This window comes from Camelus bactrianus, chromosome 21 (genome assembly GCF_048773025.1).
Source record: "Camelus bactrianus isolate YW-2024 breed Bactrian camel chromosome 21, ASM4877302v1, whole genome shotgun sequence".
In the NCBI taxonomy this organism is placed as follows: domain Eukaryota; kingdom Metazoa; phylum Chordata; class Mammalia; order Artiodactyla; family Camelidae; genus Camelus; species Camelus bactrianus.
In genome coordinates, this window is record NC_133559.1 from 820,344 (window position 1) to 843,133 (window position 22,790).

Consider the following 22,790-nt stretch of genomic DNA (forward strand, 5'->3'; position numbering starts at 1 on the left):
GCCACGTGGTCCCCCATGGGACGTTCTGGGGGCCCCGCTGTGGCCTGAGTGAGTGCAGTGCTGGGCGGGGCTGCTGGGAACGGCACACGTGGGCGTCCGGGAGGCAGAAGAGGGAGGAGGCTCGGAGAGCTGGGCCCCGAAGTCAGCTGTGCTGCGGTGACTGAAGACGCAAAGTCTTACGAAGGAGAAACAGCGAGTCAGAACAGTCCACTCTCGGGGTCGGCCCCCAGAGGGGTGAGCCCCGCGGGCGGGTCCCCAGACACGGGCAGGCACCAGAGCCCACGTGTCAGACGCGGGTGACAGCGAGGCCGCCCCGAGTGGCAGGTGGCACGTCCCGTGCTGAGTGAGGTCGCTCCCCCGGGCAGGGCGGCGGGCGGCCTCGTGGCGGTCATGAGCACAGCACCTCGGGCAGAGATGCTCCGGGGGTGGTATTCCGGGGGCGCCGGGGGGCGGGCTGCCCCTGCCGCGTGGCCGTGGCGGCTGTGCTGACCGTGGCCCCCGCCCCCCCACAGCCTGCCTGTTCCGCTTCAGCGTGCTCTCGCTGGTCTACCTGCTGGTCCTGCTGCTGCTGCCCTGGTTCCCGGGCCCCTCCCGACACAGCATCCGAGGTAAGGAAGGTGGGCAGGGCCCCCGCCCAGGGCCGGGGGACTTGGGGTCTGGGTACTCTCCGTCCAGGTTCCCAGGGGAGGGAGCGTCAGGTGCTCTGGCTGACACGTCAGCGGGATGGGCTTTCTTTGTGGTTGAAGAGCCACAGGTGAAGGAGGAGTGGTCCTGAGATCCATTTTCCACGATGGACCCTTGGCTGGTTTCAGAATCTTTTCTGAGCATATGTCATGGGGCCATGCTGAAGGATGTCCCTGGGGGGTCCCCATGGGGAGGCTCAGGCCCCGGCGCCGTGGGCTGGGCCGTCTTCCCGCCGGCTCCCTTCCCTGTCCCCCACCCCAACCCCAGCCCTGTGCCCCACCGTGTGGGCCGCCCTGCCCTGCTGTGGGCTCAGGTCCTGTGTGAGTTCGCCCAGTGCTTCGTGGGGCCTCACCTTCTCTCCGGCCATCTGGGTAGCTGGGCCCATGGCAGTGTCCACCAGACAGACTGGGTGGGAACCCCATTTGGGTGGCTGTGCCTCCAGGAGGGTCTGGACGGTGGGGCCCCCAGCACAGGCTCGTTGGAGGGGAGTTAGGAGCAGAGAGGCTTTGCCTGTTCTCAGGATCCCCACGTAGGCGGGCCCCCTGCAGAGTGCAGGCAGGTCCCTGTGACGGGAGATGCAGGCAGATGGCACAGGGGCACGGCGGAAGGGGCCCTCCACTCGGGGCTCCCACCAGCCGCTCTCAGGGGTCTTTGGGTGTTTCAGTGTCTTATTTTATTTATTTTTACTTTATTTTATTTTATTTTTATTTTATGTTACTTTATTATTTTCTTGGGGGGGGGGTAATTAAGTTTACTTAATTTTTTTTAAGAGGAGGTCCTCGGGATTGAACCCAGGACCTTGTGCTAGCTAAGCACGCATGCACTCCACCACTGAGCTCTGTCCTCCCCCTTCTCAGTGTCTGTTTTTATCCCAGCTTTCAGTGAGGTCAGGTGCCTGGGGACTCATCCCCAAAGGCAGCTCTGGCCTCCGTGGGTCGGGGGGAAGGCTGTCGGGTTGCGGAGGGTGAAGGGAGGCGCCCAGGAAGCGGGGTATGGGCAGCAGGACCCCCGTGCCCGGCAGGGGCGGTGGGACAGCAGCCCAGTAGGCTGAGGGTTTGGCCGAGGCCCGCACATGCTGCCCCTGGGACGTACCGGCCCGGCAGACTGGCTGCTCTGCGGCCTCGGGAGTGTCTGCGTGTCCTGTCGCTGCCGAGACAGTCCCCACACTGAGTGGCCACAATGACACCCTCACCCTCTCAGTCAGGAGGTCGGAGTCCAGCTGGGCCTCACGGGCGGAAGCCCAGGTGTCACAGTCCGGTCCCTCCTGGAAGCTCCAGGGGAGAGTCGTTTCCTCATCTTTTCCAGCTTCTGGGCTTGTGGCCCCTTCCTCCATCACCCAGGGTGGCCGTGGCCAGTCAAGTGTCACCCCGTCACTCTGACTCTGCCCTCCTGCCCCCCCCCCCCACTGTTGGGACCCTGGGGTGACACTGGGCCTGCCCGGGGATCCAGGGTCCACGCCCTGTTCTAAGTCAGCTGGTTGGCGGCCTGGAGTCCCTTTTGCTGTGTGAGGAAATGGTCCACGGGCCCCAGGGTTGACCTCTCTGGGGTGGGGGTGTCATTCTACCTCCCACAGGGTTGGCCTGTGGCATCTGGCGGTGACCCCCACCAGCCCCTTCCTCGCTGGGGGCCCTGGTGCATGGCCCTGACCTTGGAGTGCAGGTAGGGGTCAAGGGGCAGAGGGAGGAGAGGGGCCGCAGCGCAGGCGCAGATCTGGGAGCCGCCGGGGCCCCTGGCCAGACCCCCCCCGGCCAGCTGCTGCAGCTGTCCCCTGACGCCCAGCTCAGGCCAGCCGGGGGCGGCTGCTGGGCAGAGCCTGTCGCCCAGGCCTCGGAGCCGGTTCCCAGGCCCTCGGCGAGAGCTGCTTGTCCCATGGATATTTCACGCCCTGCAGCACCGGGGGCACTTCCCTCTAACTGGCAGCGGGAGGACAGGCCCCCGGCCAGGGCCCGAGTCCAGAGCGGGACAGGGTTAGGGAGCAGCAGAGGCGGCGCCAGGAGTGGCTTGCCTGCCTGACCTCCCCCGTCCATCGTCCATCTGTCCAGCCTCAGAGGCCCTTCAGGAACTGGGAGGCTGCCGGTTTTTCCGGGTGGGAGAGAGGAACATGTGAGGCCTGCCCGCTGGTGCCCGCGCGCTTGGCCTCCCGTCTATCTTGTGCAGCAGCTGGGCCGTGGCGCCAGCCCCTGGTGGAAGGTCTGAGGCTGCCCAGGGCCCCTGGGCACTGACTCCTGGCCCCGTCCCCGTGTGGGCTTCTGCCTGACCCCAGCTCCCTGTGTGGGCGGAGTGGGGTCCAGAGGTGTCCACCTCATTGTGTCCTCGGGAAAGCTCCTGCTCCATTGCTTAGCGGGCAAGGGGGCGGTGGGCCAGGGCCACATGCCCTGTGCAGGGCTGGGCAGCGGCGCAGCAGAAGCTGCAGACAGACCCTCAGTCCTCTCCCGGTGGCCTTATTAACTTAGGGACTCAAGCATGGACATGGTGGGGGTCACCTGCCTACGGGGGCGGGGCCTTGTCCTTCCACGGTGTGCCCCGTGCCGTGCGGGCTTCTCCTGTCCTGGTGAGGGACCAGGTCCAAGGACAGGCAGGCAGCCCCTTCCCACAGCTGCAGTGGGTGGCCCAGCGCCCCCACCGCAGAGGCCGTGCGCCACCACCAGTGATGCCCACTCCTTCCAGCACTGGGGCCGAACCTTGGTGCCCACAGAGGTGGGCTCTAGTGGTCACTTGCCACCCGCTTTTTCCCTCCCAGACAATTCAGGGGCCCCACAGCAGCCTGAACCCCCCTCCCCTCTCTGAAGTCAGAGCTGCCCTCTGGCCCCACCCGTCCCTGCAGCCAGCCATCTGTTCCTCCATCCACTGTGTGAATTCACAGGATAGGACTGCCTCACAGGGTCTGAGGCTGAGCTCAGTGAGGCAGGAGAGTGTCTGGCTTGCCTAGCGGTGTGATTGCATGCCGGGCAAGGCTTGCCTTTGATGGGTCAGGCCAGGCCCCGCGTGCTGGGCGTCAGCCTGGCAGGAGAGGCAGGAAACTGACCTGTGAGGTCCAGATGCCAGCACCCCTTAAAGAGGCACCGGGAGCTCAGGCTCGGGGGCCTATTAGAGACGGACACTGGAGGCACTGGTGGGCAGATGGGGTCCCACGGCCACCCCCGGAGAAGAGGGTGAGGTCAGGGCGCCAGCCTCAGCCTCCATTTGTCCCTCACCCCAACTCTGGTCAGTGGGGCCTTGCCCCGGGCACAGGATCTCGTCTCTGGTGCCCCTTGGACCCCTCTCTGCCTCTCCCCGCTCTGGGTGGTTCAGCCCCGGATGGGCAGAGCCACAGCTGCACGGCCAGGGCTCCGGCCCTTTGGCTCGGTGCTGGCTCATGGTCCAGGATCCCTTGTGGTCATTCTGAGAAGTGGACTGGGGAGGGGGAACCGTGGGAAAGGAGTTACATCTGACACCTCTGCCAGACAGACAGAATGTCCGCGAGGCGCTGGACGGGGAGGCGGTCAGTCAGGAGCCAGGTGAGGGTGTCCTCCTCCTGACCTGTGGGTCCTCACATGGACGAGGCGCCCATCACGGCAGGAGTGTCACCTGCCAGGCCAGCCCCAGGGGTGGGCCACTTCTGAGTCTGTTCAGCAAATACCGATTGCCTTCAGACACGGTGAACGCAGCGGACGTAGGCCCTGGTTTGCAGCCTCTGGGCGGGAGGAAGAGGGCTGGCTTGTTGGTGACCCCATCTGTCCCCGAGCTCCGGGACATCAAGGGAGGGGCTGACCGGGCTGGCCTGCAGGTTCTCAGCAGTAAATCATCCAGCAGTGGGTCTGGGGACGTGGGCGGGAGCCATGGGAGGGAGCTGCCCACAGCCAGACCCTGGACCCAGGATTCGGGGCTCAGTGTGTGGGAATCCGACAGTGAATGGAGGTTTCTGGTCTCAGCCACGCACGGGCTGTGAGCTGCCGCCTGCTCACAGAGCAGCAGTGACCCGGGTCCCTGAGTCCTCTCTGAGCACAGGCACCGTTGCCCCACTTTCCCTGAAGCCCACACCCCTGCCCGATGGGCTGAGTCCCACAGCCCGGGGAGCAGGGTCCAGGCCCAGTTACGGCCACCGTGTCCCTCCAGGCATGAGGCGCAGAGAGGGTGCTTGTGTGGGCTGCCCTGCCGGTGCTGCCGCTCCTGGGCTCCAGACAGCTTCTCCCTGCACGGGGGGGGGGCCTGACAGGTGGTGGGGCTTGGGGATGGATGGAATGTGGCCTGTGAGGTGCTTGGATGCACCTGGCACAGGGTGCTGGGCCGACATTTCTGCAGGGACTCATTCCATGGATGTGTTGGAAGCCATTAGCCCCCCAGCACCCTGCCAGGAGATGGAGGCTTACCCCGTGAAGAGTCAGGAACCCCTACACACCCACTGATTGCGGTGCGTGGTTCCAGCCCACGCTGAGGGTGAGGCAGTGCCTTCTGCCAGGGCTGAGCAGCAGCACGTGCTTGCTGGGTACATGAACAGATCTGGAGGTGGCCCCCTAGCCTGGGGAGCCCTTTCCTTCCTGTGCTGGCTCTGCCCCCCCGCCAGCCTCCACCCCAGGCAGGGGCAAGATCCCAGTGCAGGCAAGCACTGATTCTCTGCTGTGTGACGGTAGTCAGGTCACTTTACCTCTCTGTGCACATTTTCCAGTCTGTGAATTGTGGTGGAGATAGCACCAGCCCGTGGGGCTGCTGTGCATGGTCAGTGGATGGTGTCGGGGGGTGCGCTGTGTGAGCTCACTGCTGACAGCCCCCCAGGACCCGGCGCTGTGCTGGGTGCGTGTCTTGGGCTGGTGGACACAGCCTGGCCCAGGGCTGTTAGTGGGGCTGAGTGGCCTTGGCGGGTCTGCCCCTCCCCATCTGCCTTCAGGTCCAGCTGCGTGCTGGCCTCACTCCTGCCCTCTGCCTGCAGGTCACACCGGCCGCCTCCTCCAAGCCCTGCTGGGCTTCAGCCTCCTCTTCCTGGCAGCCCATCTCATCTTCCAGATATGCCTGCACACCGTGCCACGTCTGGACCAGCTTCTGGGGCCGAGCTGTGAGTCACCAAGGGGCCAGGGTGGGGGTGCTGGGGGGCAGCAGGCCTGGGGGAGAGCTGTGGCCTTCCTGAGCAAATGGAGGTCAGGGCGGGGGGGGGGGGCTCCCGTTCTCTGGGGGAGGTCATCTCAGCTTCATGGGCTGCCCTGCCTCACCCAGGGGTTCCCCAGCGTGAACCACCGTGATTTCTGTCCCACCGAGATGGCCTGTGGCCGTGGGGCCGGGCTGAGCACCGGCACAGAGCTAATCCCGGAGCCCAGAGGCCAGTTCACAGGGCAGCCCCGGTCTTCCCATGGCTCTGTCACATCTTCCTCCTGTGCCTGCTGGGACTTAGCCTCTAGGCCGGGTGGCACCAGCAGCCCGCGGTGCCCTGCCCGCCCGACACCCCTCACACCCTTTCCCCTGTGGATGGACACTTCAGCTGGCACCGAGCCCCCCCACCCCCACTGACACCAGCGCCCCGATCTTCAGGTGTGGGGACCCCGGACCCCCACCCCCACCCCCTCGTGGGGCCTCCCACCTCCAGGGCCTGCCTGGCTCGTGGTGGGCAGGGTGCTCCACCCAGCTTCCCGTTTTGATTCTGTGATGGTGGCACCTTTCCTGCAGCTTAGAAATGGGAGAGAAGTCTGGTGACTCGAGGGCCCCCTGGTCCTGGGCCCAAGAAGCAACTGGTCTTGACCGATGGGTCTGGGAGCCGGGCCAAGCCTCCCAGGCCACTTCTGGCCCCATCACGGCCACCCAGCTGGGCTGTGAAACCTGTGCTGCTGGGCAGAACTAAGGGGCCTTGGATCCACCTAGCCTTCCCTGCCTGGGCCTCAGTTTCCCTCCCAGTATAGGTGTGATTTTGAGGATCCCCAAAGTCTTGGGGCTCCTGAGGGCCTCCTGGTGACAAGGGGGGCGGTTTCTCAGTCCCCCCCACCTGACCCAGCTCCCCTGGGCCTCTCTGCAGGCAGCACCTGGGACAACATCTCCCGCCACGTTGGGGTCACGAGGTAAGAGCCCCCAGCCTCCCTCAGACTTCCCAGGCCCAAGTGGGACCCCCCACCGGCGCCCGCCCGCCTGAGCTGACCCACGGGCTCTCCCTGCCCTTCCCAGGCTGGACCTGAAGGACATCCCCAACGCCGTCCGCCTGGTGGCCCCCGACCTGGGCATCCTGGTGGTCTCCTCGCTGTGCCTCGGCCTCTGCAGGCGCCTCGCGCGGACAGCCGGGCAGAGCCAGCACGCCCCGGAGCTGGTGAGGGTCTTTTTCTTGACAAATCTACATGTTTTGGTTGCAAGAGTCTGTACCTGTCGTGAGGGGAGAGCCCATCCCAGGGCAGGGGCAGGGGCGCTGGAATGTAGCATGTCCCTCGCACACGCAGGGACCCAGGCCACGTCTGTGCCTTAGGGACTGTTCCCAGAGGAGACTCTTCAGGGCCGCAGGGCAGTAGGGAATCAGTGGTGCTGGACAACGGTCTGGGCCTGTGTCAGAGAGTACTTAGGGACAGATGAACGGATGAGTGGACAGACAGGTGTTTGAGAAGCCACGCCTACAGCAGGGGAGGGGCACCTGTGGGCTTGTGGACAAGGCTGTGACTGTCCAGGCCCAGAGGCATAAAGCAGGGCCCTGAATCAGAGTCCCTGGAGGGTCCCGCCCTGGGGTCTTCCCTTGCTGTCGTCTGAGGTTGAAGGCTCAGTGCCCTCCTGTCCCTGCACGAGTGCTGTGATCTCCAGCCCGATCTGGGCCCCCCATATTTGGCTTCAGCCTCAGTGCAGTAGGACCCTGTCTCCAGGGCTGGGAGCTGTGACCGGCCAAGGTCCTGGCACAAGAGCTCCCTGTGGGGGAGGGGGGGCCTGGGATCTGTACGCCTGCAGCCCCAGGGTCCCTTTGTCCAGCGGTTGATGCTTATGGAAATGGGGGCCTCTATCCCTGGAGAAGTCAGGGGGAGGCTCAGTCCCCCTAATCCTGCAGGGTAAGCTGGCACCCCCGTTTCTGAGTGGGGTATGGGGGCCTGGAAGTTGCGCGGTAGCTGGCCCCGCCCTGCTGCCTGCCCTGGAGGCGACCCCCGACTCAGCCAGCCAGCCCCCGTCCATCTCCATGGCTTGGGGGCACCAGTGGGCACATGGGCCAGGACTACCTCTAGTTTCCTCACCGGTGGAACAGCTCTGCTGGGGAGGGCCTGACTTGTTCCCCAAACCTGGGGGTGGGTGGGAGGAGGTCTGCCCCCTTCTCCTCACTGCCCACTGCCCCTTAAAGCACAGGGCTGCCCTGGTGGCTCCCAGGGACTGGGTTCTGGCTGAGAGGCGGCCACTGCAGACAGACCTCTGAGCAAGGCAGCAGGGCCCCTCACAGGTGTCCAGCTACAGGCCAGAGCCAGGAGCCGCCGCAGTGCCCCTCTGCACACAGCAGCGCTTGGCGGGGCCACACAGCTGCATGGGGCCCAGGGGCACGCACACACCCTGACCCTGACGCACATGTCCGCGCCCGCTCTGAGAGGTCGGTTGGGCTGGGTGTGAGGTGCGGCCTGTGGGCTGTGCCGCATCGCGGCTGGAGCCGGGCCTGGCCAGGCTGGGCGCGGTGGGCGGCCCCCAGCACCTGTCTTGCCAGCCAGCAGCTGCCTGCTTCTCCCCTGAGACGCTCATTTCCCACAGGCTGCTCAGAAGCGTTCCCAGGGCCGGGGCCAGGCTGTGGGCAGGGGTGAGCTCAGGCCTGGCTGCGGCCTCTTCCAGCAGCCGGCCCCCCACCCCTTGCATTCCAGGATGCAGTGGGGGAACCCTGGGTACCTCTCTGACCCCAGGAGACTGGACCACCTGCTTTGATATCCTGGGTCCTGGAGTCCTGCCCCTCCCCTCCTTCCAGGCATGGCTCTATGCCTCCCTGGGGCCTCCCAGCGCCCCACCTGCTTTTGACAGGCAGGAAACAGAGAGGTTAAGTGGCTGGCTAAGTTTGCACAGCAGGAGACTTGGAGGTGGGCTGGGACTAGGTTGCCCGGCTCCTGAGCTCGTGCTCTCAGCCTGGATGCCTTGGCCACCTCGGCCACGCACCAGCCCAGTGCCCGCTTTACAGATGGGACACAGGGGCCTAAGGCGTCTGATGCAGTGCCATTTTGTGCCTTGCCCTGGCTCTCCCTGATTCCAGGAAACAGCTCTGTTCTGGGAAACTGTCGAGTCAGGCCGGGGAAACAGGCCCTGGTGGATGTCTGTCCCCACCCTCACCCTGCAAGCAGGTGGGGAAGGGGCACCCACCATGTACTTGTCAGGACGGTGCCTTGGGACCAGGGGCGGGGGCGTAGAGGCGCCCTGTACTGTAGCCAAGTGCAAAGAGGGGCGTGCACTGCTTTCCTTTTTTCTAAAAATCCCCACCTGGGCCCTCAGGAACCAAACCTTGCCAGGCCAGGAGCTCCGGGGACCGACGCAGGAGGCCTGCCCTGTCCCCGCAGGTCCAGGTCCATGTGGGGAGGTAAAGGCCCTCGAGGGGCTCCAGAAGAGTCTGTGGCTGGCCTGCAGGGTCAGTCATCTAAGCACAAGGACTTGTCAGGAGCGTGTCTTGTGATCATGGTGGGCTGCCTCCAGGCAGGCCTCCAGGGCTGCGAACCTGTGTGAGGCAGTGGGAAGGTGGAGGGCGGACCTGGGCAGGGAGGGTAGTGGGTCCACACTTGGACCATTGGCCCCATGACCTCAGAGGGTCAGCAGCTGGTGTAGTGGAGGGGTAGGTGGCCCTTCTCCCTCCCCACGTACCTGACCCCTGCCCTCCCCATGACCTCAGCAGGACGATGACAGCAGGGACATGGACACCAGCTCCATGGGGGGGCTGCAGGAAGCCCCCGATCAGCCCTCCAAGCGGAGGTCTCGGCTGGCTGCCCGGTTCCGGATCACAGCCCACTGGCTGCTGGTGGCCGCTGGGCGGACCCTGGCCATCGTGCTGCTCGCGTTAGCAGGTACCACTGGGCGGGGCCGGGACCCCATCACTGCTGTTGCATCCGGAGGCGTCTTCATAGCCTGCAAGCCCCCCACTGACCAGCAAGACAGCAGTCAGGCAGCCCTGGCCAGGCTGACCCTGATGAGCACCTCTGCCTGGCCCTGCAGGCATCGCCCACCCCTCAGCCTTCTCCAGTGTCTACTTCCTGGTCTTCCTGGCCCTCTGCACCTGGTGGGCCTGCCACTTCCCCATCAGCCCCCTGGGCTTCAGCGCACTCTGCGTCATGGTGGGCTGCTTCGGTGCCGGCCATCTCCTCTGCCTCTACTGTTACCAGACGCCCCTTGTCCAGGCCATGCTCCCGCCTGCCAGCATCTGGGCCAGGTGAGGGCTCGCCCGCACAGGCCCCGCCGCCGTCTCCCTGGTCCTGCCTGCCTGCCTGGCCCCCGTGATCTCAGACGTGGTCACTTACACGCCTTCTCTGGGCAGGGTGTTCGGTCTCAAGGACTTTGTGGCCCCCACCAACTGCTCCAGCCCCCACGTGCTGGTCCTCAACACCAGCCACGACTGGCCCGTCTACGTGAGCCCCGGCATCCTGCTGCTGCTTTACTACACCGTGACCTCGCTCCTGAAGCTCCATGCACGCCAGCCGCCAGGCCAGGTCAGCGCCCGGGCCAGTGCCCTCTGCTGTCCCGCCCCCTTCAGACCGGGGCTGGGGGCTGAGCTTCCCCCTGTTCTCTGCAGAGGCAGGAGGCACCCGGGGGCGATGAAGAGCGGGAGGTGGAGCTGACCGAGGTGGACCAGTGGCCCCAGGGCCAGGCCAGGGCTGCAGCCGCCGAGGAGGAGGGGGCCGCCCAGGTGAGGCGTCGGGGCTGAGAGGGGGGCCGGTGCCGGTGCCCACCTGCCTGCAAGTTGGGCTCACTGGGCTTGGCTCGCCCCTGCAGCTCACAGCGCCCCCGCCCACGAGGCTGGACCCCGAGGACAACTGCATCGTGCACGACCTCACCGGCCACAGCCCTGTCCAGCAGCGCCCCGGTGAGCACGCCGTGGTGCTGCCCCCTGGTGGTTTCACAGTGCCGCCTCTCCAGCTGTGCCCTTCTGGGGCTGCCCCGGCGCAGCCTAGCCGCTGACCGCCCCCGGGACCCTGTGGGGGCTCCAGGTCTTCCACCCCCTCCCCAGAGGACTTGACTGCTCTGCCTCGGGCAGCTTCGGGCCCTAGGAGCTGTGTAGGCGGTGTCCCCAGGGCACGGTTGGGCCTTTTTTTTTTTTTCCCTTTGTCTTGGTTTCTATCTTACAAAGTAGGGGTGAGGCCACTGGCCTCAGGACCTGGCACCTGGGGACGCATGTGCCCCCAGACGTGGGATGGGGTCTGGGCCATCTTGTCCATCCTGTCCCTTCAGAGTCTTAGAAACCAAGTCCTGGACAGTGGTGAGGACTGGCCAGGGCCCTTTGTTGGTGTTTTCCGCCACCTGCGCCCAGCCGCCATCCCCCATGCCCAACCAGCTGCCGAGCGTGGCTCCCGCCTCCCCACTGGGCTGTGGTTCCAGCGTCCTGTCTGCGTTTTAGGGTGTGCGTGAGGGTCTTGGGCCTATGGATGTGGGAGCTTCCCCGGCGGGGGGTCTGCCTTTCTAATGACCCCTGCCCCCCACCTCTTAGTGCGTCCCAGGCTGACTGAGCCCAAAGAGCCATCTCCGCTGCACAGCCTGGGTCACCTCATCATGGACCAGAGCTATGTGTGCGCCCTCATCGCCATGATGGTGAGTGGCTGCCCCTCCGGCTAGGGCTCCCCCAGGGCTCTCAACACCTTCTGGCGGGGGGTGGCCTGGTGCCTTGTCACCAAAAATGGATGGGGCTGTGACCTGCTGGGCCACGAGCCACCCTGGCCAGCCCTGGCTGTGTGTGTGCGTGTGCATACATGTGGTCAGTGAGTCCTGGGCCGCTGCCCCCTGGGCGGGCAGGGTGTTTGCTTTCCCGTCTGAGCACCCTGCACCCCAGGACCTGCCAGCTAGTTGGTCTGTGGGAGTGGGTCTGGGTGCCGGGCCAGGTGTCCTGTGCAGCCCCGCCCCCACCCTGCCATCCAGGTGTGGAGCATCACCTACCACAGCTGGCTGACCTTCGTGCTGCTGCTCTGGGCCTGCCTCATCTGGACCGTGCGCAGCCGCCACCAGCTGGCCATGCTCTGCTCCCCATTCATCCTGCTCTACGGGCTGGCGCTCTGCAGCCTGCGCTACGTGTGGGCCATGGACCTGCAGCCCGAGCTGCCCACCACCCTGGGCCCCGTCAGCCTGCGCCAGCTGGGGCTGGAGCACACCCGCTACCCCTGCCTGGACCTCGGCGCCATGGTGAGTCCGCCCCCACCCTGACAGCGCTGATGCTGCCTTGGGCTCCTGCCTGGGGACCTGGGACAATGCCTTCCTGTCCACCGTCCAGGTCCCAGTGGAGTGGGCACTTGAGAGGCCAGGGCCCATGTCTGGCTGTCACCACGGGGTGCCCAGGGGCCAGCCCAGAGTAGTTACTCAGAGTGTTTGGCTGGATGAGTAAGTGACGACCTCGTGTTGTCGGGAGGGCTGTCCCCTGTCGCACTGACGTCCTGCGAGTCTCAGTGAGTCCTGTGCCTCTGCTGCGTCCCCGAGTGAGACAGGTCGTTGCCCCTGGACGCCCACGATCGTGCCGGTCACGTGTCGGTGGTCAGTAGGTTATATCTCAGCGAGAGGCGTGTGAGTCACGTGCGTGCAAATGCGGGTGCAAACGCGTGAACCTGTGCGTGCACAGATGTGAACCCAGGTTCACCTGTGGGTCTGTGCAGATGTGATCGTGTGTGCGTGAGCTGATACGGACAAGCGTGTGCACTTGTACATGAGCCTGTGTGCGTGTATATACTGGACGGGGAGTTCCTGCCCGCAGGGAGGCTGGCTCTTGGGGGCCGGTGGGGACCACCTTCTGCTGTGGTCTCCCCACCCCCAGGGCTGGGGATGCTGGCCTGACAGTGACACTGCCCCCCTTCGCCAGCTGCTGTGCACCCTGACCTTCTGGCTCCTGCTGCGCCGCTTTGTGAAGGAGAAGCTGCTGCGGAGGGCCAGGGTCCCCGCTGCGCTGACGGAGGTCACCGTGGCTGACACAGGTGAGGGGGCAGGGCAGCCGGGGGGCGGGCGCCCCACCCCGGCCCCGAAGCCACGCCCCCCTGGCCCTTGGCTTGGCCCGCAGAGCCCACGCGGACACAGGCGCTGCTGCGGAGCCTGGGGGAGCTGGTGAGGGGCGTCTACGCCAAGTACTGGATCTACGTGTGCGCTGGCATGTTCATCGTGGTCAGCTTCGCCGGGCGCCTGGTCGTCTACAAGATCGTCTACATGTTCCTCTTCCTGCTCTGCCTCACCCTCTTCCAGGTGCGTGGGCGCGGGGCGGTGCGCGGGCGGTGTGGGCCGTGTGGGGCAGCCTGGGCCTTGCCGGCCGGCCTCACCACACCCTGTCTGGCAGGTCTACTACAGCCTGTGGCGGAAGCTGCTGCAGCTCTTCTGGTGGCTGGTGGTGGCCTACACCATGCTGGTGCTGGTCGCCGTCTACACCTTCCAGTTCCAGGACTTCCCCGCCTACTGGCGCAACCTGACCGGCCTCACGGATGAGCAGTGAGTCTGGGGCGGGGCGGGGCGGGGCGGCGGGGCGGGGCTCCCCGTGTGCTGACACTGCCCCTCGCCTCGCCAGGCTGGGGGACCTGGGCCTGGAGCAGTTCAGCGTGTCGGAGCTCTTCTCCAGCATCCTCATCCCCGGCTTCTTCCTGCTCGCCTGCATCCTGCAGCTGCACTACTTCCACCGGCCCTTCATGCGCCTCACCGACCTGGAGCGCCGCCCCCTGCCCGGCGCCCGCGCCCCACACTGGGCCCGCAGGTGCGCCCGCCGCCGCCTCTGAGAGGCGCGTGCTGCAGTCCCCGCTCCTGAGGGACCGGGGGTCTGCAGGGTGTTCCCCCCGCTTCCCCAAACCAGCACAGAGGACAGCCTGTCTGGTGGGATTTGGATGGGGGACGTGGAACAGGGTGACAGCCTGGGCTGCTGCCTTCAGATGAGGGGCTTCAGGCACTGGATGTCCTCTCTGACCCGCAGGGGTCACGGGGCCACAGGCTCATCTGGCAGCTGCAGCACCGACAGCAGGAGTCCCACAGATGGGGGGTGGGGCAGGAATGGGAGGGGCCTGCGGGGCCACCCCATAAGTACAGGTGGGAAGGACACTTTGGGGCCCTGTCCTAGGCAGGACGCGGTGAGCGGGACCCCACTGCTGCAACAGGAGGAAGAGGAGGCCCCCAGGGACGAGGGGCTGGGCACAGCAGGCCCCTCCCAGGCCTCGCAGGCCCCAGAGGGTAAGTACGGGACACAGACACACCCCCCGTGCCGTGAACCCTGAGAGTCTCCGTCCCCCTCCTCACTGTCCTCCCCAACCCACCCCAGCCAGCAAGTGGGGCCTGGTGGCAGAGAGGCTGCTGGACCTGGCCGCCGGCTTCTCAGACGTCCTCGCCCGTGTGCAGATGTTCACGCAGCGCCTGCTGGAGCTGCATGTCGTAAAGCTGGTCGCACTGTACGCTGTCTGGGTGGCCCTGAAGGAGGTGAGTGTGGACACGCACCTTCCTTGTCCATAGCAGGGTCACTCAGGGACCCTCGCTGGCCTCCCTGCAGCCTGGGCTGCAGGTCGCAGGCACCAAGGGGAGGGTGGGGCGCCGCTCCGCCCGCCCCCAGCCCAGCCACCCGCCTGCCGGCAGGTGTCAGTGATGAACTTCCTGCTGGTGGCGCTCTGGGCCTTCGCCCTGCCCTACCCACGCTTCCGGCCCACGGCCTCCTGCCTGTCCACTGTGTGGACCTGCGTCATCATCGTGTGCAAGATGCTGTACCAGCTCAAGGTCGTCAACCCACACGAGTACTCCAGCAACTGCACCGAGGTACAGCTGCCGCCTCGTGGCGCCTGAGTCACACGGAGTCTCCCGCGCCCCTAGGGGCCGCCACTCCAGCCCAGGGCGGAGGACAGGTGCAGGGGGCCTGTCCCTGGGGCCAGGGGCTTCCCGGAGGAGGTGACCTTCCACCTGGTCTGCGGGGGACCACCCCCAGTACCAGGGCGTCTGGGTTCAGAGGAGTGTACTGACCTGGCTGGCTCCCTGATGGACACGCGTGTCATGGCGTGAGGGGCACAGAGGCCCAAGGTCTCCTGGAGAGAAGGGGGAGCCCTGGGGAAGGAGGGGGTCGCCCAGGGAAGCCCCACCCATCACTTTGTCTTCACTCCCCCTAGCTCCTGCAGGTGGCCTCCCTGTCCCCAGATACCCTGTCCCCTTCCCCATTAAGGTGGATTGGAGGCAGCACCTCACGTCCCTGGCTGGGGACAGCTGTTCTCTGGCCCAGACCAGTCCCGGAGCTGTGGCTGGGGTCAGGGAGTGAGGCAGGGTCCAGTTCCTGGCGGGGAACAGGTGCTGACGCCAGCCCTCCCTCAGCCCTTCCCCAACAGCACGAACCTGCAGAAGACGGAGGTCCATGACTCTCTGCTGTACCGGGGCCCCATTGACCCTGCCAACTGGTTTGGGGTGCGGAAGGGCTTCCCAAACCTGGGCTACATCCAGGTGAGCATGCGGCAGGCAGGCGAGGTGGTCCGGTGCCTGGGGCATGGGGCGAGGGGGCAGGGCAGGGCCTGACTGCTCGTGCTCCCCAGAACCACCTGCAGATCCTGCTGCTGCTGGTGTTCGAGGCCATGGTCTACCGGCGCCAGGAGCACCACCGCCGCTGGCACCAGCTGGGCCCACTGCCCGCCCAGGCCGTCTGCGCTGACGGCACCCGCCAGCAGCTGGACCGGGACCTTCCCAGCTGCCTCAAGTACTTCGTCAACTTCTTCTTCTATAAATTTGGGCTGGAGGTGAGACTGGGCATCGACCCTTACCCACCCCCAACCCCCCCCCGCCGGACAAGGCTCAGCCACTGGGGTCCTTGCTGCCCTGAGGGGCCTTCTCTGAGCATCTGGTATGAGCAGGCCCAGGGGGCCGCTGGGGTGTGGTGACGGGGTGGGACCACCGAGGGTGCCAGGTTATCCTGGGCTGAGTGTCAGGCTGTGCTTGGAGAGTGGCCTGCAGAGGCAGGGTGGGGAGCTGGGACTCAGGCTGGAGATGGGGTTGGTCTCGACTCTGCCATGGAACCCCCACCACGGTCCCCACCACCATGGTCCCCCCCTACAGTAGAGACAAGTCCAGCCTCGCCGTCCCTCCAGGAGAGGGGCCTGGGCTGCAGGCCCCCACCCCATGCACGACACCCGCCAGAGGCATTCTAGGCCACCCCCCAGCTCCTGCCTGACTCTGCCACCCCCAGATCTGCTTCCTGATGGCTGTGACTGTGATCGGGCAGCGCATGAACTTCATGGTCATCCTGCACGGCTGCTGGCTGGTGGCCATCCTCACGCGCCGGCGCCGTGTGGCCATCGCCCGCCTCTGGCCCAACTACTGCCTCTTCCTGGCACTCTTTCTGCTGTACCAGTACCTGCTGTGCCTGGGCGTGCCCCCTGCCCTGTGCATCGGTGAGCAGGCACCGGGGTGTGCCGAGCACTGGGGGGGGCACCTACCCTGGGGCCCCTCCCCCATCTGCTGGCCGCGGCCGTGCTGCCGCTCATGGCGGCGGTTGCCCCCTCCGTGGTCACTGCATTCGTTGCTTTCTTTCTGCCCAGCATGCTATGTTGAAAAATCTCAGTGGGAGGTTGGGGAAGCGGTGTCTGGACCAGGGGGCAGGACCAAGTCCGTCGGGGTCCGTGCCCAGTTCCCCCGGGGGCCAGTGCCCTCTGTGCTCGGGACGGTGACCCCACACGGCCATCCATTCCTGGATGGTACCCCGGTCTGATACACCGTCCGTGCTCACGGCCTCGTCCTCAGGGCGGTGTCCTGCTGATGGTCTGCTTTGATGGGACCTGACAGGAGGGCTTGGCCGACCTCTTCTCGCAGCTCCTTTGGTCGAGTCCATCCCAGCCCATCTGTGCCCTTCCCACAGTCAGGCCGGGGGGTCTGCAGAAAGCTCTGAATCTGGATTCGCGGGTTGTGCCCCAACACTTAGATGTCAGTGGACACTTCAGCAGGAACGTCCCACGACTGGGGAGCCAGGTGGCCACGGGGCGTCCAGGGCCCCCGATGGCCCCGCCGCGGGGCTGCCGCTCTGCTGGGTGTCCGTGCCCTGCTCTCTCCCTGTGGCCGGTGGGCCTTCGTGAACGGGGTGTTCCCCGTTCGCCATCACTGCTGGTTGGTCGGTTAGTTGGCTTTTCTGCGAAGGGGGACTTTGATTTCTCCCCCTTTTCTGTTTCTTGCTGTCAGTGGAGCCCAGCTGTCCTTGGAGCGGGGGAGGAGCTGGGGGATGAACCCAGGACCTCATGCCTGCTAAGGACGCGCTCTGCCATGGCGCCGCCCCCTCCCCGAGCCCCAGCGGTGCTTTCTGAGCGCGCTGTGACCTGTCCGGGGCTCCCTTGGACGTGCCAAGGCGGCCCCTGGAGCCCTCCCAGACGGCACTTCAGACGCCCTCCACCACTGTCTTCACGTCAGGCTCACAGAGGCTGCAGTCACCCAGGGAAACGCCCTGTTGGGTGTACAGTCTGAGTTTTGAAGAAGGCACGGGCGCGTGACCACTGCGGTCAGACCCCGTGGCCCAAGTCCCTGCCCCTTTGCAGCAACCCCTCCCTGGCTGCCTGCCTAGCGACCTCTGACTTGACCTTTCCCAAAGTGTCCTAGGGACGGACCCACACGGGGTCGCCTTCAGCCAGGCTTCTTCGGCAGAATAGGCTCGAGATGCCCCGTGTTGTCCCATGTTGGTCTTGTTTAATTTTCTAACTTTTCCATAGACTTACAGATATTTACAAAAGCAGAACAGAGCTCCGAATCTCTTCACCCAGTTTCCCAGGGTTGGTGTCAGCCTCTGACATACCCGGAGCCGCAGTGGCTGCCAGGCCACCACCTACGGCCGGAGCCCCGGGCCGCGTGGCTCTCCCTGGTCTCGCCCCTGCCGCTGGGGGTCCCAGGCCCCCGACACCCCTGCTGTGGTCCTCAGGCTGCTCCACTCGCCTCGGGCCGGGGTGGTGCCTCTGTCTGCCTGCCTCTTCATCACTCTGGGACTCCTGGGAGCACCAGGCTGCCGTTCCTCCCCCGGCATCATCCAGTGCTGCTGCTTTAGACCAGGTTACGCACTTTTGGCAAGAGCATGGTGTCACGTGGGGCCAGTGTATCACCCCAGGGGACACGCCTTTGTCACCCGGTTACAGCGTCATCGTCTGCTGCTTGTCACTGGTGCAGGCTTGTTGGGGGACAGGCCTGGAGACCAGGCAGGGGTCTTGTTTCTGTGTGAACTCCTGCCTACTAGCGTCGGCGCCCGAGGCGGGCCCGCCCACAGGGGCGCTCGGGGCTCTCACGGGGACTTCCTGTCTGCATTTCTCTGACGGCCGTTGACTGGTGTCTTCCGTGAGCGAGGAGCTGCCCCGTCGCCCACCCTGCTCTGTCCAGTTTTCATTTGCCTGTATGGACTCCGGGCACTTAGGCCTGGGGCTCTGCTCCAGTCCTGTCCCTGGGGCCTTGTCCTTGGCACCGTCCCAGCACTGGCCCTGGAAGTCCCCCCGCCCCTGCCCGGTGGACCCTGCTTTCTTCCCTCCACTGGCGGGTGAAATTCAGACGCCCAGCCCCAGCTCTTGCGGTGTGTGTTGCTCTGGGGAGATGCTGCTTCTCTGACCTCTCGGCAGACAGTGTCTTTCTTCAGTCAAAACAGTTTCCAACGTCACTCGGGGTGGCTCCGTTCTTCCCCGAGACCTCTGGAAGGTGCGATGTACATGCACCATCTGGTTCGATTGCTTGTCAGTCTGTGCTCCGCCCTGGGCCCCCCAGCGTCCAGGATGGCTTCGATTTTTAATATAGTAATGTTCTCTGTGTGGTGCCAACCAGCGCGTGGAGGCGTGTCCACCCCAGTTCTCTGCCCCCCGCCCCGTGACTCCCGCCCTGTGGTTTCCCTTTGCCAGGAGTCACCTAAGTAGGGTCACACAGCCCTGGGGTCTGGCTTCCCTCAATCACGAGCCACAGCCAAGGGCTCCGGGCTGCTGCCCGCGTTCACCCTTGGACGACATCTGGCCGCTGGGGACCAGGTGTTGCGGACACCAGTCTGTCTGCCACTGCGCAGGTGTCTGTGTGGCCGTGGCTTCCGTCTCTCGGGGATGAGCGCCCTGGGAGGCTGTGTCGTCTCTTGTCTGTGCCAGCGTTTTGCGTTGACACCATTTTATTTTAGCTCTTCTGTCAGGTGCGCGATGAAGTCTCATTCTGGCCCATGCCGACCGTGGCCCTCACACAGGGAGGCCTGCCCACCACCCTCCCCAGGCGACCCTTGATTCCTCCCCCAAGGGCTGGGGCACAGTTCGTGTCTGAGACACGCGTCCACGAGAAGCGGGCTTTGGGCCCGGATGCTTGGAGACACGGGTGGCAGGGGTGTGAGGGAGGCTCCCAGTGGGCGCTGGGGACGGGTGGGGACGGGCCTGGACACACAGGTGACGCACACCCTCCCCCCGCAGACTACCCGTGGCGTTGGAGCCGGGCCGTCCCCATGAACTCCGCCCTCATCCAGTGGCTGTACCTGCCCGACTTCTTCAGAGCCCCCAACTCCACCAACCTCATCAGTGAGCACCTGCTGCTGGAGCCCTGCCACACGGGGGGCTGGGTTCCCTTGTGGACGGGCAGTGTGCGAGCGGGGACCCTCCTCTCCAGCCCGCGAGGGACGAGGCCCAGGCCTCACCGGCTGGTCCAGCCCTGTAGCTCCCTAGCAGGGATCTTTGTTCCATGAGTGTGCCCAGTCCTGCAGACAGATCCCTTGAGACTGGGGGGCCCGCATCACGTGCACCCCTGCACAGAGACACATGCCTGCTCGCAGGTGTGGACGCGGGTGTGCAGACGGAGGCCGTGAGGCGTGCAGTCAGGCTCCTGTGGGTCTTGTTTGCTGACATGTGTGCAGTGTGTGCAGAGCCACATGTGCACATGCAGAATGTGTACAGCAGGCGTGTTCTCTGATGTCTGTGTGCCTGTCCACACTGTGTGTAGGTGCTGGTGTCCACACAGGTGGATGCTTGCACCACTCCCCCCACACACTGCAACCTCTCTCTGGCCAGGGGCCTGAGGGCAGTGCCGGACGTGCCCGGCACTCCCCAGGGTGCAGCCCAGCAGTGCCCCCGTGTGCCCGCAGGTGACTTCCTCCTGCTGCTCTGCGCCTCCCAGCAGTGGCAGGTGTTCCTGGCTGAGCGCACGGAGGAATGGCAGCACATGGCTGGCATCAACACTGACCACCTGGAGCCGCTGCGGGGGGAGCCCAACCCCGTGCCCAACTTCATCCACTGCAGGTGGGTGTCACAGCGGCCAGGACCGGGGCCCCTGGGGCTGCAGAGGCGGCAGTTGGCAGGGCGGACGGACGTGCCTGGGCTCCAGCAGGACTGAGCCGGGCAGGCCCTGCCAGCGGCGTCCCCGTGGCCAGGACGAGGGGTGGTCGCTGACCCTGCCGAGGAGGGGTCCTGCAGGGGAGGCCGTAGTGCCCGGGCCCTGCAGTGACGCCCTGCCCACAGGTCCTACCTCGACATGCTGAAGGTGGCCGTCTTCCGCTACCTCTTCTGGCTGGTGCTGGTGGTGGTGTTCGTCACGGGCGCCACGCGCATCAGCGTCTTCGGGCTGGGCTACTTGCTGGCCTGTTTCTACCTGCTGCTGTTCGGGACCAGCTTGCTGCAGAAAGACACGCACTCCCGCCTCGTGCTGTGGGACTGCCTCATCCTCTACAATGTCACCGTCATCATCTCCAAGAACATGCTCTCGGTGAGCCCCGCCCCACCCCCACCCCCGCCCTCGCCTCGCCTCGCCGCCCAGGCTGACCCTCCTGCCACCCCCAGCTCCTGTCCTGTGTCTTCGTGGAGCAGATGCAGAGCAGCTTCTGCTGGGTCATCCAGCTCTTCAGCCTCGTGTGCACTGTCAAAGGCTACCACGACCGTGAGTGGGCGGGGCGGGTGTCCAGGGGCGCAGGGGCGAGCGGCTCCCAGGCCTGACCTGGGCCACTGTCTGTCTGCAGCCAAGGAGATGCTGGGCCGGGACCAGGACTGCCTGCTGCCCGTGGAGGAGGCCGGCGTCCTGTGGGACAGCATCTGCTTCCTGTTCCTGCTGCTGCAGCGCCGCGTCTTCCTCAGCCGCTACTTCCTGCACGTCAGGGCCGAGCTCCAGGCCACTGCCCTGCAGGCCTCCAGGTGGGCCCCTGCCTTGTGTCCCCTCGTCACCACTCTGCAACATGACACGCCACCCACGGGAGGCCTGAGGACCTTGTCACGAGTGTGGTGGTGCGTGGCGTCAGCCCGGATCTGCCACTGGCTGACATTTAGGCCCCATGTGGCTGCCACGTGGGCCCAAGGGTTCACTCCTCCCTGACTCTGCGCTTTGGTCAAGGAGCCAGCTAACCTCCTGTCCCCCGATTTCGACCCCATGAGGCTGGGGGCTGCTGGAGGGTCTCCCTCTGACTACTGCACCTGGTGGCAGGGGGTGTCGAGTGGGGGCCGGCACCATGGCGTGAGCAGCAGGCCTGGGCAGCTGGGCTGAGCGTGGCTGGTGGGGCGGGGAGGGTCGGGGATCGAGCAGCCAGCACTGAGTGCCCCATCCTCTCCCCTCACAGGGGTTTCGCCCTCTACAATGCTGCCAACCTCAAGACCATCGAGCTTCACCGCAGGGCGGAGGAGAAGTCCCTGGCCCAGCTGAAAAGACAGTAGGTGCCGTCCGGGCGGGGCCCTGCGGGCTCTCTGGGCAGCCCAGCACTGAGCCGCCTCCCGGCCCGCAGGATGGAGCGCATCCGGGCCAAACAGGAGAAGCACAGGCAAGGCCGGGCCGGCCGCAGCCGCCTGCAGGACTCGCCAGGCCCCGGGCAGGAGCCAGGTGAGCGTGGATGGAGCCTCGGAGGGCCCCGCACCCCCTGTGTCCCCGCCCGCCGGAGCCTGCCCGCGTCTGTGCCGTGAGCTGTCCCACGGGGCTTCCAGCCCGTCCGCCCTGTGCTGTGTGGTTGCTCTGGCCCTGCAGGCCACATAGCTGGCCGTCAGTGTCTGTGCGCACTTGTGGGCTGTCCTCTGCTCCCCAGGGTCTATATGTGGCCCCTTTGACGCCTCACGGGCTCTGCGTCTGTCTCTGCTGAGGGGCCACCTCCCCGGCCCTGCCCCTCCCTGCTGGCTCACGCTCCCCCCTGCCCTCCCACAGGGCCCGGCAGTCCAGGGGGCTCCTCCCCGCCACAGCGACAGTGGTGGCGGCCCTGGCTGGACCACGCCACAGGTACTGCCCCAACCTGGCCTGCCCTGCCCACCCTCTCAGAGCCGCTGTGTGCCAGGCAGCCCCCTCTTGGCTGCCAGCTACCCTCGGGCAGAGGGAGCTGATCTGGCCAGTGCACGCCATCCCTCCCTGCACCTTCTATGAGCCCTCCATGCGAGCTCTCAGCCTCACATGGTGAGGGGCCCGGCCCAACCACAGACTCTTTTCTTCCTCCTGTGCTTTTCTGACTCAAGTTGGAGTTTTTGTTGCTAATCGGCAGTGTCCCCCTTTTCCTGGCCCCACCCTATACGTCCCCTCGTCCGATCTGGTCTCGTCCCAGCTCTGGCCTGTGTACTGTGCATGTGCCACCGCCCCTGCCCACCACTCTCTGCCGCCCGCCACTGTGGCTGTCTCTCGGGTGAGGGTGGCATGTGGGCCTTGGCCCCGGGGGCCACGGGCTGCTGGGGACATCCAAGCTGGACAGCACAGCCAGGCCTGTTCCTGGACCCACCCCAAACTGAAGAGATGGTCTAGGGGTCTGGGGGGAGGAGGAGGGGACACAGAGCCCCATCCGTGTCGGGGGCCGGCTCTCACTCCACCATGCCCACAGTCATCCACTCCGGGGACTACTTCCTGTTCGAGTCCGACAGCGAGGAGGAGGAGGAGGCCCAGCCCGAGGACCTCAGGCCGTCAGAACAGAGTGCCTTCCAGGTGAGTGCCTGCTCCCCTGCTGCTGCGGAGGCCTGGGCCTGGGCAGGGTGGCAGGAGGAGTCACACCCAGCACCCTCGAGCCAGGTGGGCAGTCCCAGGCAGCAGGGAGCCCTCTGCCCAGCGCCTCCCAGGGACCCAACCCTGGCCCCCCAGGCCTGTGGTGGCCTGGCCTCCGAGAAGGACACACAGTG

The 22,790-nt window shown here is 65.9% G+C and overlaps 1 protein-coding gene across 9 annotated transcripts in view; it reads left to right on the forward strand.

The window, feature by feature from the left end:
* PIEZO1 (piezo type mechanosensitive ion channel component 1 (Er blood group)) overlaps positions 1-22,790 on the forward strand; it is a 53,267-nt gene that overhangs the window by 24,049 nt on the left and 6,428 nt on the right. For 3 of the 9 annotated variants that reach the window (XM_074349200.1, XM_074349193.1, XM_074349198.1), the window contains exons 2-31: positions 513-608; positions 5,591-5,713; positions 6,662-6,704; positions 6,808-6,946; positions 9,458-9,629; positions 9,778-9,991; positions 10,097-10,268; positions 10,352-10,465; positions 10,552-10,642; positions 11,264-11,364; positions 11,689-11,949; positions 12,572-12,728; positions 12,812-12,990; positions 13,082-13,230; positions 13,307-13,489; positions 13,847-13,956; positions 14,045-14,199; positions 14,353-14,529; positions 15,073-15,198; positions 15,288-15,488; positions 15,935-16,139; positions 19,146-19,250; positions 19,811-19,964; positions 20,184-20,427; positions 20,502-20,598; positions 20,678-20,849; positions 21,269-21,358; positions 21,431-21,525; positions 21,841-21,912; positions 22,499-22,599. In XM_074349200.1, the coding sequence (XP_074205301.1) occupies positions 513-608; positions 5,591-5,713; positions 6,662-6,704; positions 6,808-6,946; positions 9,458-9,629; positions 9,778-9,991; positions 10,097-10,268; positions 10,352-10,465; positions 10,552-10,642; positions 11,264-11,364; positions 11,689-11,949; positions 12,572-12,728; positions 12,812-12,990; positions 13,082-13,230; positions 13,307-13,489; positions 13,847-13,956; positions 14,045-14,199; positions 14,353-14,529; positions 15,073-15,198; positions 15,288-15,488; positions 15,935-16,139; positions 19,146-19,250; positions 19,811-19,964; positions 20,184-20,427; positions 20,502-20,598; positions 20,678-20,849; positions 21,269-21,358; positions 21,431-21,525; positions 21,841-21,912; positions 22,499-22,599 (4,298 nt within the window). The remainder of the gene's footprint in view (positions 1-512; positions 609-5,590; positions 5,714-6,661; positions 6,705-6,807; positions 6,947-9,457; positions 9,630-9,777; positions 9,992-10,096; positions 10,269-10,351; positions 10,466-10,551; positions 10,643-11,263; positions 11,365-11,688; positions 11,950-12,571; positions 12,729-12,811; positions 12,991-13,081; positions 13,231-13,306; positions 13,490-13,846; positions 13,957-14,044; positions 14,200-14,352; positions 14,530-15,072; positions 15,199-15,287; positions 15,489-15,934; positions 16,140-19,145; positions 19,251-19,810; positions 19,965-20,183; positions 20,428-20,501; positions 20,599-20,677; positions 20,850-21,268; positions 21,359-21,430; positions 21,526-21,840; positions 21,913-22,498; positions 22,600-22,790) is intronic. The other 6 variants (XM_074349195.1, XM_074349199.1, XM_074349194.1 and 3 more) reach the window with 5 other exon arrangements.